Consider the following 14237-nt stretch of genomic DNA (forward strand, 5'->3'; position numbering starts at 1 on the left):
CACCATATTGTGCTTTGTCATTCATTATTTAAAGTGGTACAATCAAATAACTATCTTTTAGAAAGTAACTTTCGCTTGTACTCACCTTAGCAGTGCCAGTTTAAAAAAAAATAGCTAAACACATAGCTTTCAACACTGTGCAGATTAAGGTCTCTTATTTTCAAATTGTATTTTTAGTTATAACTGTAAAATAGCTTAAAATTCATACAAAAATAAATGTGGTTCCAAGTCTAATAGTAATAGTAATGATGGAGTCAAATATTAGTGAGTCATGTACATAATTGTGATTGGTAAACATAAATGCCAAAATAATTAGAAAAATAAATGTCTGTTCTTAATAAAAGAGAAAAAAAAACTTAATTTTGTATGTTAAAATTTAGTAAATACTTTTTAGTGGAGTAAAAAACAATTGACTAATGTAGAGTATATAATGACAGTAACACAGAGTGTGTCTGTTAGAAAAAGTAAGCAGATTTTAAGCAGATTTCATTTATTTTATGTATCTCTACTAAAGATAGTGTACAAAGTATCAAACTTGTGTTTCTGATCTCTGTGATAAAGCTCCAGAACTGATACCTCAAGGTTTGGGATTGGGAATATCTTGTTATATTATCTCCTGATTGTTCTAAACTTACATATAAACTTAAAATATGAGGAATTGGATACAGTGCTCCATTCAGCTAATTTCTAAGTTATTTTCTTCAAAAACACCACTAGAGTTTTCAGATGCCTAAGTAGCCCCTGGAATCATGGTTAAAATTGTCCTCCCCCACTCCCAAAATCTGAAATGGCGCCTCTAGTGAGCCAGAAGTGGCCAGAAGGCTGAGGGATGGCCCTGGCATCTGCCAGCAAGATGCAGCCTCTGTGTGACAGTGCGGAGCCCGCCTTGAGCCACAGGCCAGGCGCCAGGCATCATGTGCTGCAGCTGCAGCATAGAAGTAAGGGTGGCAATACACCATATACCATGCCACCCTTACTTCTGTGCTGCTGCTGCTGCTGCCGACAGCGGTATAGCCTCAGAGCTGGGCACCTGGCCATCAGCTGCCGCTCTCCAACTGCCCAGCTAGTGCTTAATTTGTGCTGGGGCTGAGCCCCAGCACCCCTTCCAATACAAATTAACCACTGGTGGAGGGGAGGAAGTGGGGCCCATAGTTGATGGGGGTTAGGGAGCCCAGGGAGTTCAGGGGGGCCAAGGGTGATGGGGCAGCACCCACGGGGGCCAGGGACACCAAAGTACAAGTTCACCCAGGGAGCCATTTTCCCTTAGGCCAGCTCTGCCCATGTCATTCCCACCTCTCTCAGAGAGGGTCTGGCCAGAACCCATCTATAGTCAGGTCCTGCTCCCAGACAGATCTCTCTCATAGGGTGAGAGCTGGAGATCTGCACCCCACTTCGACCCCTCCAATTGAGCTGGTCTTTCCCCTGTTAGCCCCTCCCTCCAAGACTAACACCTGTTGCAGGTGTAGTGAGACATAAGAACATATGAACAGCCGTTCACATTATTTGGGTCAGACCAATAGTCCATCTAACCCAGTATCCTGTCTGCCGACAGTGGCCAATGCCTGGTGCTTCAGAGGGAATGAACAGAACAGGCAATCATCGAGTGATCCATCCCCTGTCACCCATTCCCAGCTTCTGGCAAACAGAGGTTTAGGGACACTCAGAGCTTAGGGTTGCATCCCTGACCATCTTGGTTAATAGCCATTGATGGACATATCCTTTGTTACCCTTCCAAGAGTTTCACTATAGTAGGGTGGTCACAGTTCAAACACACAGCACCTTTTATTAACACAAAAATCCCTATTGCAGTTAGCTAGAAGCACCATGAATCGCAATTACATACAATCAGAGGTGATGCTGAATTGGCAGTGTCCCTCTTCCGATGGCCAGTCGTCTGCGGGTCGTCTGGGGAGAATGTTTTGCTAGCAATTCTCAAGCAGTATCTTCTCTCTCTCTCACTCTCTTTATCTCTGTGGTTTCCTTGCTCTTGTTATTTTTATAGTTAAGATTTTGGACACGCGCCAACACTGTGGTTAAGCAGTTGCTGTTGCACTCAGTGTCATAATCTGCTGCTTTACCTCAACTGGCTATTTTTGCACAATTTTTTCTGCCCCAACTTGATATCCATATGATCTGCACGCTACTGGTTAATAGTGGTAGAAGTTTGAAAATACAGTAACTCTTGTTTTCCATCAGCATCTTCCATCAACTGATCTGATTCTTTTTTTTAACCCAGTTATGCTTTTGGCCTTCACAACATCTGCAGGCAATGAGTTCCACAGGTTGACTGTGCATTGTGTGAAGAAATACTTCCTTTTGTTTGTTTTAAACCTGCTGCCTATTAATTTAATTGGGTGACTCTTGGTTCTTGTGTTATGTGAATGGGTAAATAACACTTCCTTATTCACTTTCTCCACACCGGTCATGGTTTTATAGACCACCAGCAGGTGAGAGGCACAGGTGGAAAAGGCCTTCTGACTCCTGGCAGAGGAGGCAATTCGCAGGATGGCCGAGTGGCTAAGAATGTAAGACACAACAATGAAGAGGAAAGGGGCAAGGCATACCAGGGAGCAGGAGACCAGAATGATCATTTCCACCAGAAGAAATTATTAATTTCATTGGGGCCACAGAAGCTTAGCTGGGGAACCATCCCCGCTACTAAAGCAGTGGCTGAGAAACCAGTAACCCAGGAGGTAGATACCAGCTGAAGGCAGATCCTGAAACTCATCATAATCGTATAGCTGAGTGGGTTGCATATGGCTAGGTAATGGTCATAAGCCATGACTGCAAGGAGGAAGCACTCTATGGTAGCCAAAGCACTTGTGGTAAGAGGAGGCCCTGAGATCTAAACCTTGGTATCTGAGACCTGGTATGAGGCCTGAGGCCTGAACTAAAGTAATATTCAAGACTTTGCTAGCATAAAGCAAAGCGAGGCTGTGAGCCAGAGGCAGGTCCTGCTCACAGAATTTGGCAAGGATAGGGCTGATGCTGCATAAACATATACCTATAGTGTATTGGATACTAGAAATATAAACATGGTACCAGGACACTCTGATACTGGAACATTCCACACAGATAACAAGGAACAAGCTGACCCACCCTAAAGACAGGGTTAAAAGGCAGGCAAAGTTGAAATGTGAAAGTGGATGGGGGAATATCCCAAAACTGAAAACATTTTTTTTCAACAAAAATAGAGAAACAAGTGGAAATATTCAGACAAAATCAGTTGTTTTCTTTCAACAATTTTCACAGAAAAATCCCCCTCAACAGCTCTAACTGGGAGGAATCCAAATTGAATTATTGACTCTGGGAAGCAGGTTCTAGTTGGCCATTATCTGGAAAAAATTAGGGGATCATGAATATGTAACTCATTATACAGGAAGGACCTTTAGGAAACAGATGGGCAAGATCCCCTGGGAGGCTAATATGAGGGGGAAAGGAGTCCAGGAGAGCTGGCTGCATTTTAAAGAAGCCTTATTGAGGGCGCAGGAACAAATCATCCCGATGTGCAGAAAGAATAGCAAATATGGCAGGTGACCAGCTTGACTTAACAGTGAAATCTTCGGCAAGCTTAAATGCACAAAGGAAGCTTACAAGAAACGGAAACTTGGCCAGATGACTAGGGAGGAGTATAAAAATATCGCTCAAGCATGCAGGGCTGTAATCAGGAAGGCCAAAACACAACTGGAGTTGCAGCTAGCAAGGGATGGAAGGGTAACAAGGAGGGTTTCTACAGGTATGTTAGCAACACGAAGAAGGTCAGGGAAAGTGTGTGACCCTTAATAAATGCGGGAGGCAACCTAGTGACAGATGATGTGCAAAAAACTAAAGTACTCAATGCTTTTTTTCCCTCGGTCTTCACAGACAAGGTCAGCTCCCACACTGCTCTCCTGAGCAACACAGTATGGGGAGGAGTTGAGCAGCCCTCAATGGTGAAATAACAAGTTAAGGACTATTTAGAAAAGCTGGACATGCACAAGTCCACAGGACCAGATCTAATGCATCTGAGGGTACTGAGGGAGTTGGCTGATGTGATTGCAGAGCCATTGGCCATTATATTTGAAAACTTGTGGTGATCGGAGGAGGTCCCGGATGATTAGAAAAAGGCAAATATAGTGACCATCTGTAAAAAAAGGGAAGAACGAGAACCAGGGGAACTACAGACCAGTCAGCCTCACCTCAATCCCTGGAAAAATCACGGAGCAAGTCCTCAAGTAAACCATTTTGAAGCACTTGGAGGAGAGGAAGATGATCAGGAACAGTCAACATGGATTCACCAAGGGCAAGTCAATCCTGACCAAGCTGATTGCCTTCTGTGATGAGATAACTGGCTCTGTGGATATGGGGAAAGCAGTGGACGTGATATATCTTGACTTTAGCAAAGCTTTTGATATGATCTCCAACAGTATTCTTGCCAGCAAGTTAAAAAAGTATGAATTGGATGAATGGGCTATAAATTGGATAGAAAGCTGGCTAGATTGTCAGGCTCAACTGGTAGTGATCAATGGCTCAATATCTAGTTGGCAGCCGGTATCAAGCGGAGTGCCCCAGGGGTCGGTCCTAGGGCCAGTTTTGTTTAACATCTTTATTAATGATCTGGATGATGGGATGGATTGCACCCTCAGCAAGTTCGCAAATGACACTAAGCTGGGGGGAAGAGGTAGATATGCCAGAGGGTAGGGATAGGGTCCAGAGTGACCTAGACAAATTGGAGGATTGGGTCAAGAGAAATCCGATGAGCTTCAGCAAGGACACGTGCAGAGTCCTCCACTTAAGATGGAAGAATCCCAAGCACTACTAAAGGCTGGGGACTGACTGGCTAAGCAGAAGCTCTGCAGAAAAAGACCTGGGAATTACAGTGGCTGAAAAGTTGGATATGAGTCAGCAGTGTGTCCTTGTTGCCAAGAAGGCTAATGGGAATATTGGGCTTCATTAGTAGGAGCATTGCCAGCAGATCGATGTAAGTGATAATTCCCCTCTATTCGGCACTGGTGAGGTCACATCTGGAGTATTAAGTCCAGTTTTCGGCCCCCCACTACAGAAAGGATGTGGACAAATTGGAGAGAGTCCAGCGAAGGGCAACAAACATGATTAGGGGGCTGAGGCACATGACTTACGAGTAGAGACTGAGGGAACTGGGCTTGTTTAGTCTTCAGAAGAGAAGAGTGAGGGGGCATTTGATAGCAGCCTTCAACTACCTGAATGGGGATTCCAAAGAGGATGTAGCTCAGCTGTTCTCAGTGGAGGCATATGACAGAACAAAGAGAAGTGGTCTCAAGTTGCAGTGGGGGAGGTCTAGGTTGGATATTAGGAAACACTATTTCACTCGGATGGTGGTGAAGCACTGGGATGGGTTACCCAGGGAGATGGTGGAATCTCCATCCTTAGAAGTTTTTAAGGCCCAGCTTGACAAAGCCCTGGCTGGGATGATTTTAGTTGCTGTTGGTCCTGCCTTGAGCAGGGGGTTGGACTAGATGACCTCCTGGGGTCTCTTCCAACCCTAAACTTCTATGATTCTGTGATTCTATGACCTGAATTCCCAGAGTCAAATGGTTAGAACAGAATCTTGGCTTTAATTTAAGAACATATTTGTAGCTTTTTTAGTTACAGTGAAAAGCTTGAGGATGGCTCCCAGTCCCAACTGTAACTTAGACAGTGATATCTGCCAGAGTGTGCAGAGATCCTAAGACAATAGCTCTCTGTGGGGAGAATTGCATGATTTATTTCAGTGGCATGTTGGACCCACTGGACTTGGGAGTGGGGGTGAGGGTGGGCGCACTGTGATCTTCACCTCCTTCTGCACTCACAGTGTCCTGTGATAAGATATGGTTGGTGGGGTCCTCCCAAGGCCAGTGGGTCCAACACTCCATTGAGATAAATGGTGCAGTTCCCCCAACTGAAAGCTATTGTCTCAGGCTCTCTGCACACTCAGGCTGATGTTGCTGTGTTGGTTACATTTAAGTCAGCTTCTCCCCTCCCCAAAGAGTGATTGTCTCAGTCTCTCCACTGACTCAGACAGGAGTTGCTGCATTGATTACACTCAGGGCAACTCCCTCCTCGGAGACATATTGTCTCCGGCTCTCTGCACACTCCGGTAGACGTCACTGACTCAGTTACACTTGGGAGCCATTTTCAAGCTTTTTCATTCTAACAAAAAACCCCTAAAAACTTGATTTTAAATGGAAGCCAAGATTCTGATGTAGTCACAATAATCTACGAATTCAGGCCATTCACTGCGTGTGTCTTAATTCAAATTTAGGTTAATTTTCCAGCAAAGCAGTAGCTTTCAGTGTGCAGCCTGAGGAAAGGATGAGTGAGCATTTCCCCTGCCTTACAAAGAGTCAAGGGAACTGGTGGTGGATATGTTACATCTAGGGACTATTTTTTTTTTTATTTTGCCCAATTATTAATTTTGGTGAAAAAAAATGGACTTTTTTCCTGAAAATAAAAATGTCGTGGAAATTTTCTGTTTACTCTGATTGGTGCCTACTCCATGATGGGGAAAAACTGTTTAGCCAGACCCCAGCCCAGTCCTTTTCCTTCCTTGGACAACACAGACTTGAGCTCCGTTTGGATTCTCTATTGTATCTTTAGAGGCATAAGATATCATTTGAAGCAACCAACCTGATGATAACATCATTCCTTATGTTTTATTTGTATGACATTTTCTGGCATTGGTTACAAGCTTTTATTATGGAATAGAGAGAAAAAATATCCTGGGAACAACGTGGCTACAACAACACTGCAAACAATAGAGAAACAATGTGCAGCTGGGGTTACAGCCAGGGATTTGCTTAGATATTTAGTGGTTTGTGTCACTTACATTCCTTGTCAGCTCTGTGCATTCTCAGATTTAAAATTTTATTAGAAAATATTAAAAAATAAATGATACAGAGAGTTTGAAGTGTCAGTTATTGGTCATCGGGGGTAACATACACAGTATAGGGGGGATGCTAGTGTTTTGGTATTTGGGCAGCGCATAACATATACAGTCTGTAATGTCCCCGATGAGGGGGTATACGGTGGGTGGGATCAAGATACAGTCAGTAAGCAGTGAGGGTACATCACTCATACAAAAAGTACAGGCAGTCGTGGGTATATAATTAAGCGGGCCGGGTAATGGGGATGGGTTACCCTCCTCACCCAGCGTGAATGTTTAGCCACCCCAAAGAGAAAAGACACCATCATCCTGTATGTGTCAGTGCTGGACACGAGAGGCTGACAGAGCTATCCACAACCTCACTTTCTTGTGCCCTCTATCAAATGGAGACAGGGAGGGACCATAAAAAACTCTGCCTCAGTAACTCCATGTAGATTATCTGCTTTATTTTTTAACGTGAATGCTGAGATTTTCAATGGGAATTTTCAAATTTATTTCAATAGAGGCTTTTTGCCCAGATCACCCAGGGAGCTTTGAAAACCTCTGGCTAAGGGCCAGATTATCAAAGGTACTTAGGTGCCTAGTGGGAGTTTCAAAAGGATCTTGTTGCATAACACATTGACTTCAAAATCCCACTTGGTGTCTAAACACATTAAAAACCGGGATCTTAGTTATTATCTAGCATTCTCTAAATTCGTTGTGAAAGCCACGTATTTACTGACGACTTTGTTCAAGGCTTCCTTGAAATCTCTGTTTTCAGGCTCTAGATGAGGGGGTTTACCAGGGGAGTCAGGACCGTGTAGCAAAGCAAGAACACTTCCTTTAGCACTCTCAGTGTATCTAAATACCGATCACAAGACATTGCTGCTAGCAGATAGTATTCCATACCTACCGGAGCACCAAAGAAGTACAATTGTGTAATGGACTGAAATGGTCCTGTCCCCAGTCAGGGCTGGCCAGCATCCTGGTGAGATCAGTGGAGATGTAGCAGGTCTTCAAGCAGAACAAGTTCCCCAGGAAGAAGTACAAGGGGGTATGAAGGTGCTGATCAGTCACAACTAGAGCAACAATGAGGACGTTGCCAGCCATGGTTGCGATGTAGATCACTAGGAACACCAGGAAGAGAAGGAGCTGCAGCTCAGGGAGATCCCCGAATCCCAGGAAGATGAATTCTGTGATGGCCATTTGATTTCTCAATTCTGTGTCGGCCATGGGTTGACATTAGGAACAAAAAAAACAAACTTTGCCATCAAATCAGAAGAACACAGAGTTAACAGTTCATCAAGTGTCATCAGTTAATTCCATAAAGGTGCACAATCTCCTTTCCCTCTCCTGGTGATCAGCTTTTACATTATTGTCTAAGTTTAGACATTGGCTCATGTGTCTCAGGCCTAAAACTGCACACTGTGAGAGGAGCACTGAAAATTGACTTCTGTCTCTCTGTGGTGAAGGGGTTCTCAGGAAAGTGGTGATACAAACAACGGATGTCAGAAGAGTTACAAAGGGATCTGGCTGGGCAACAAAATGGCAGATAAAATTCAATGTTGATAAATGCAAAGTAATGCACATTGGAAAAATATAATCCCAAATATACACATAAAATGAGCTGTTACCACTCAAGAAAGATCTTGGAATCATTATGGATAGTTCTCTGAAACATCCACTCAATCTGCAGCAGCAGTCAAAAAAGCTAACAAAATGTTAGGAACCATCAGGAAAGGGATAGATAATAAAACAGAATATATTATAATGATATTATATCAATCCATGGTACACCCACACCTTGAATACTGAGTGCAGTTCTGTCGCCCCATCTCAAAAAAAGATATATTAGAATTAGTAGAGGTGCAGAGAAAGACAATACAAATGATTAGGGGTATTAACAATTGTGTCATATGTAAGACACAAGAGGTAATTGTCCCTCTCTATGTGGTGAAGTCGAAGATTTAGCTGGAGTACGGGGTACAATTCTGAGCACCATACATTAGGAAAGGTGTGGAGAACCATGAGAAGAGTCCAAAGGTGAGCAACAAAAATGATAAAGAGTTTAGGAAACTTCACGTATGTAGAAAGGTGACAAAAATGGACTCTGTTTAATCTTGAGAACAGAAGATTGAGGTGGGACATGATAACAGTCTTCAAATACGTTAAGGTTGTTAGAAAGAAGATGGGGATAAATTGTTTTCCATGTCCACTGAAGGCAGGCCAAGAAGTAATGGACTTTGTCTGCACCAAGTGATATTTGGGTCAGACGTTAGGAAAATCTTTCTATCTCTAAGGGTTCTTAAGCTGTGGACTAGGCTTCCAAGGGCGATTGTGAACTCCCCATTACTGGAGGTTTTTAAGACCAGGTTGGCCAAACATCTGTCAGGGATGGGCTAGGTTTACTTGGTCCTGTCTAGGCGCAGGGGGCTGGACTAGATGACCTCTTGATGTCCCTTCCAGCCCAACACTTCTATGATTCTATGAAACATTTCATTCTGCAAAATTGCCATTTTCTGATGAAACTGAGTGTTGGAAAATTTCCTACCAGCTTTAGTCCTTATCGTTATTCCCTGAGAGTTCAGTGGATCCACGGAGTCTTGCAGTTTCCTGCTTCAGACAAACTGAAAGAGTTTGCTGCTTGCTTTTAAATTGGAGCACTTGTTCTTCAAATTCCCTCTGGCAGTTGAACCTCTTCTCATATCAGACCCTGTTGCTGCCTCCATTTCCCCCGTCCCTCCGTCAAACAAATTTCCGCTGTTGGTGCCTTTGAATTACCCTCCCCTTCCAAGGTCTTCTCTATTGACGTGAAATAAGGGTTTCATCTCCCAGCAAGCCTGTCCTTGTCCTCTCATTCCCTCTCGAGGGTTTGCTCCTACCCCTCACTGCTGCTAGGGAGAGTTTCTTTCCCACTCCACTCTGACTCTGCGTCCCCTCTGTTATCCCCTGCAGAAATCACTCTATAGCCCTCTTCTCTTTCCCTGGGTGTCAGGCCCAGCTCTCTTACAGGTCCCTACATCTCTTTGAGCAGGGGAGCTCAGCTGCCTCCCTCTTTTAGGAAGCCCTGTCCCTGAGCTACCGTCTTGTCACCCAAACCTAAACTCTTTGGCTGGGTTCAGAGGACAAGGCAGAGGTGGGGGCAGAGCCCAGCTCCCTCCAGGGCCAAGCCACCCTTTCCCATCCTGCTAGTTTCCTCCTTACATTCTACATGTTGTTGTTATGGTCCTTTCTATCTGCTTCACTTTGTTTGGATTCCCATTATGCTACTCCAGGCTTTGGCCTAGTCACACTGACCCAGAGCTCTGGCTGGTGTGAATGAACCATAACTCCATTGGACTCAATGGGCCAGATCTCTAGCTGAGAACCTTTCACAAGACATGTATCTCAATTTTCTCACTGTTAAATGGTGCTATGAACACTGACTGTCACTGCTGTGGGAAGGTGAGGCTAAGACTGTTCATATTCACAAAGCCCATTCATGTCCCTGTCTGGAAGGTGGGATAGAAACGCAGTCAGGAAGATGGTGCTCACCTGTAACCACAGAACAGCCAAAGCTTGAAGCGATGAGCTCTTGTTTCTCTGGGCTCAGCAGCCAGGACACAGATTCATAAGCTAAAGTTCTTGTCTCTTCTCACTCTGAAAAATCTGGATCTTCTCAGCAAAGACACCTGCATCTACCTGAATGGACAAGCAGCTGCTGTGATCTGTCTTAGAACATCCTCTTTCCCCTCTATTTGCACAGTCCAGAGGTCACCTCATATTTGTAGCCTTCTCTGTGGCAGGCTGAGTCTCCCCTGATTCCATCTCCGAAGGGGCTGAGCCTGGGGAGTTGGCGCTGTGTTTTCTGTGCAGACAGTACAAACAACTGTCCTAATGCAACCAACTGCCCACACCCAGAGGACTCCCCTTTCTGATCCCAGCCGTAGGAGATCATTGCTCTGCATGGCTGAAATGTAACACATCGCTCGTGGAGTGCATGGCCCTGCAGAGACCGACACTGCTGTATAATCTTTACACATGTCAGTTGTCCCATTGTCTTCAGTGGATCAACTCCATAAGTAAGAATGGCTAAGAAAATTGAGGCCTGTCGGATTGATTGTTCAGGTCATGCAGTTTAGCAAAAACAAAGAGTACAGCATGTAAATTTAATCCGTAGTTTGCAAGTGATGGTTTCGTATGAAAGGAAATGAGCCAGCCAAAAAAATGAAGAAAGTGGTAAGAAAATATGATGACACATACTGGAAGTTTGGATTCTCCTTTGCCAAATTGGATGAGTACCCATTGCCTCAGTGTTATAATATAACTGTTATTTTATATTTTTGTTTGCAGTATTTAATTCTTTTCTAATTAGTAGAGAGTAGGATTGGGTCTTTACTTACACAGCACAGAAATTCAGATTTTACACTAAAAAAATTGAAAACACAACATAGTGTTCAAATTCAGACAACTATTTTGTTTTAAAAACAACAAATAATAACACAATGTGTGTTTTTTTAACAATTTTGTTAACAGTGTTGTGATGATTATTGTTCAATTTTATACAAAATTGTGTTCTCCCTGTTTGACCAGTACATTTTGCTTTCGACATTTTTTTAAAGTGTAGTTTTAGTAGAAGAGTTTGCACTGGAAACTGGGGTTTTTTTAGTGCAAATTCCTAGGGATTTCTATCATTACAATTGTTTACTTTAAAATGCAGAGGAAAGATGTACATTGGTTACTTACAGTGTTATAGTTATAGGTATGTAATAATTAAAATCAATAATTTTCCTCAAAAAGTGTTAACAGTTGGCCGCAATACCTATTGCAGCTGCACCATTGGGCCTCAGGGAAAAGAAGTGTGGGAACCGCTGCTCTAGACTGTAAATGTCACGTTTCAGGCATAACGCCATAGCTTCAATGGCTGGACATCCAAGGAAGAGGATTCATAGGAATATTGAGGTTGATAGTCTATTGCCTTGCACCTTGTGCAGTATTCTATTCTATTCTACTAACCGTTCTATTCTATGTTAAACTAGCACAGATTGGTCTGCTCTATTCTATTTATTCTATTCTAATTAGAATAGGTGGGTACATTCTATTCTATTAATTAGAACAGAAGGGTCTATTGTATTCTAGAACACATGGATTCAATTCTATTCTATTCTGTTCTAAAACAGGTTCTATTCTAGTCTAAACTAGAACCCATCGGTCTCTTCTCTTCTCTTCTCTTCTCTTCTCTTCTAAAACAGGTTCTATTCTAGTCTAAATGAGAACATATGGGTCTATTCTATTTTATTCATTTTGATTCTAGTCAAGTCTAGTCTAAACAAGAACACACGGGTCTAGTCTCATCTAGTCTAGGCTAGTCTATTTCTTCCTTCACATTGGTAACTTGGCACCTGTGCAAGGAGAGTGTAAATAGTACATGGCCATTCAAGCTAACTTGAGCTTATTTTGCACTGTTGGAAAGGACTCCACAGGTGCTTGGTGATGCCAAATCAGGTCCAGATATCTCTACTGATCCATTTTATTCTCTTGACCTTCCTGTCTCCTTCTCTTTTTTCTTGTCCTCTCCTTCAGCTCTCTCCCTGTTCTTCCTGCCACCATTCTTATATGGCTGTAGGACCCAGTCCTGACCTGTTAACCGCAAAGGTTGTTTTCCACTGAGTTCAAAGGGAGCAAGAAGGGGACCTAGAACATGACCCAGCAAAAAGGAACACAAGGGATGGGATTTTAACCTGGTTCAGTTTGGGCATGGACCCACTAGCGTCAATGGATAAACCGCCAATCAGTGGGAGCAGAATTAGACCAGCACAGGCTGCTGTTGACAATTCCACCAGGCTCAAGGGGAGCCAGACAACTCCAGCGGGGCACATGGGGAACAAGGCAGCTCTGCCCTGAGAGCTCATGACCAAAGCTGCCACAGAAGCCTCCGCTGGGGAGGAAGGGACTATGAGCTGAGCCCAGCTGAGCTGAAGGTTCAGTTGCTCCCTATTTTTCCCCCTTTGCTATCTCAAGTGGGACCCTGAGACTGTGGAGGGAAACAGATGGTAGAAAATGGAGGAGGGAACTTGTCTTCAGGCACATGCTAGTGCCTGACACAGTGCCCAGGGTCAGATCCCGGTGGAGTGTGAGAGCCCAAGATCCCCTACCAAACACCCTTGGCTTATAGAGACATAAACCTCACACCCCCCTTCACTGGGGGAGGGATAGCTCAGTGGTTTGAGCATTGGCCTGCTAAACCCAGGGTTGTGAGCTCAATCCTTGAGGGGGCCATTTAGGGAACTGGGGTAAAAATCTGTCTGGGGATTGGCCCTGCTTTGAGCAGGGGGTTGGACTAGATGACCTCCTGAGGTCCCTTCCAATCCTGATATTCTATGATCTATGGAGTAGAAAAGACAGAGATGCTGAAAGCTTAGTGGCCATGATGAGCCACCTACAGGAGCGGGAGATCGACTGAGCCTCCTTCCCTGTTGTAAGGACACAGGGCCCCCTGTGACATTATTGACGTGAACTGTGACCGTATAGATCATTGTTGCAGCCAAAGTCCTGTAGTGGCACAAAATCTTGTATAAAGTTGGTCAAATGAGGTGCCTAAGACAAGGTTATGGTTTGCTAGTTATGATTATGCTGTCTATATGTGTGTATCATTTTTGTAGTTGAAGTTATGAATATTGGCTCTAAACTGTCTGTATTTCAAACTTATGCTATGTTTCTGGGTGACATCCCAGACAAGTTGGTGTCAGCTCTGCCTAGCCTACATGATGGCCCATTAAGGACCATCAGCTATACAACTGACCCATTGAGAGAAGGCAAACACGCCTTGTGACTCAGGAAGGTATGCAGGGACTTGCCCATGTGACTCCAAACTCCATTTTGCTGTAATTTTCCACAGTAAGAACAAAGAAGTGTTCTTACACCTGGAAAAGACTATAAAAGGCTGATGACTCATCTCCATCTAGTCTTCAATCCTGCTTCTTACCTGTGGAGGGACTTTGCTACAAACGGAAGCTCCACACAAAGGACTGATGACCCATCCCAGCTGTGGATGTACTCCAGAGACTTGATTTGAACCTTCAGTTTATTCTATCACTGCTACAAGCCTGAACCAAGAACTTTGCCATTACTGTATTTAATTGATTCCATTTAACCAATTCTAGCTCTCATATATATATTTTTCCTTTTATGAATAAACCTTTAGATTTTAGATTCTAAAGGATTGGCAATGGCGTGATTTGTGGGTAAGATCTGATTTGTATATTGACCTGGGTCTGGGGCTTGGTCCTTTGGGATTGATAGAACCTTTTTTCTTTTACTGGGGCATTGGTTTTCTTAACCATTCATCCCCATAACGAGTGGCACTGGTGGTGATATTGGGAAACTGGAATATCTAAGG

At 43.8% G+C, this 14237-nt stretch overlaps 1 protein-coding gene across 1 annotated transcript in view; it reads right to left on the reverse strand.

The window, feature by feature from the left end:
• The window catches only part of LOC112104541 (cytosolic phospholipase A2 gamma-like), a 48127-nt gene extending 40035 nt beyond the window's left edge, over nucleotides 1-8092 (reverse strand). The window contains exon 1 of the mRNA XM_026659225.1: nucleotides 7773-8092. Coding sequence (XP_026515010.1) covers nucleotides 7773-8092 — 320 coding nt within the window. The remainder of the gene's footprint in view (nucleotides 1-7772) is intronic.
• Nucleotides 8093-14237: the final 6145 nt, after the last annotated feature.

The sequence above is a fragment of the Terrapene carolina genome, unplaced genomic scaffold, assembly GCF_002925995.2.
Source record: "Terrapene carolina triunguis isolate 2854851 unplaced genomic scaffold, T_m_triunguis-2.0 Scaffold612, whole genome shotgun sequence".
Taxonomy (NCBI): domain Eukaryota; kingdom Metazoa; phylum Chordata; order Testudines; family Emydidae; genus Terrapene; species Terrapene triunguis.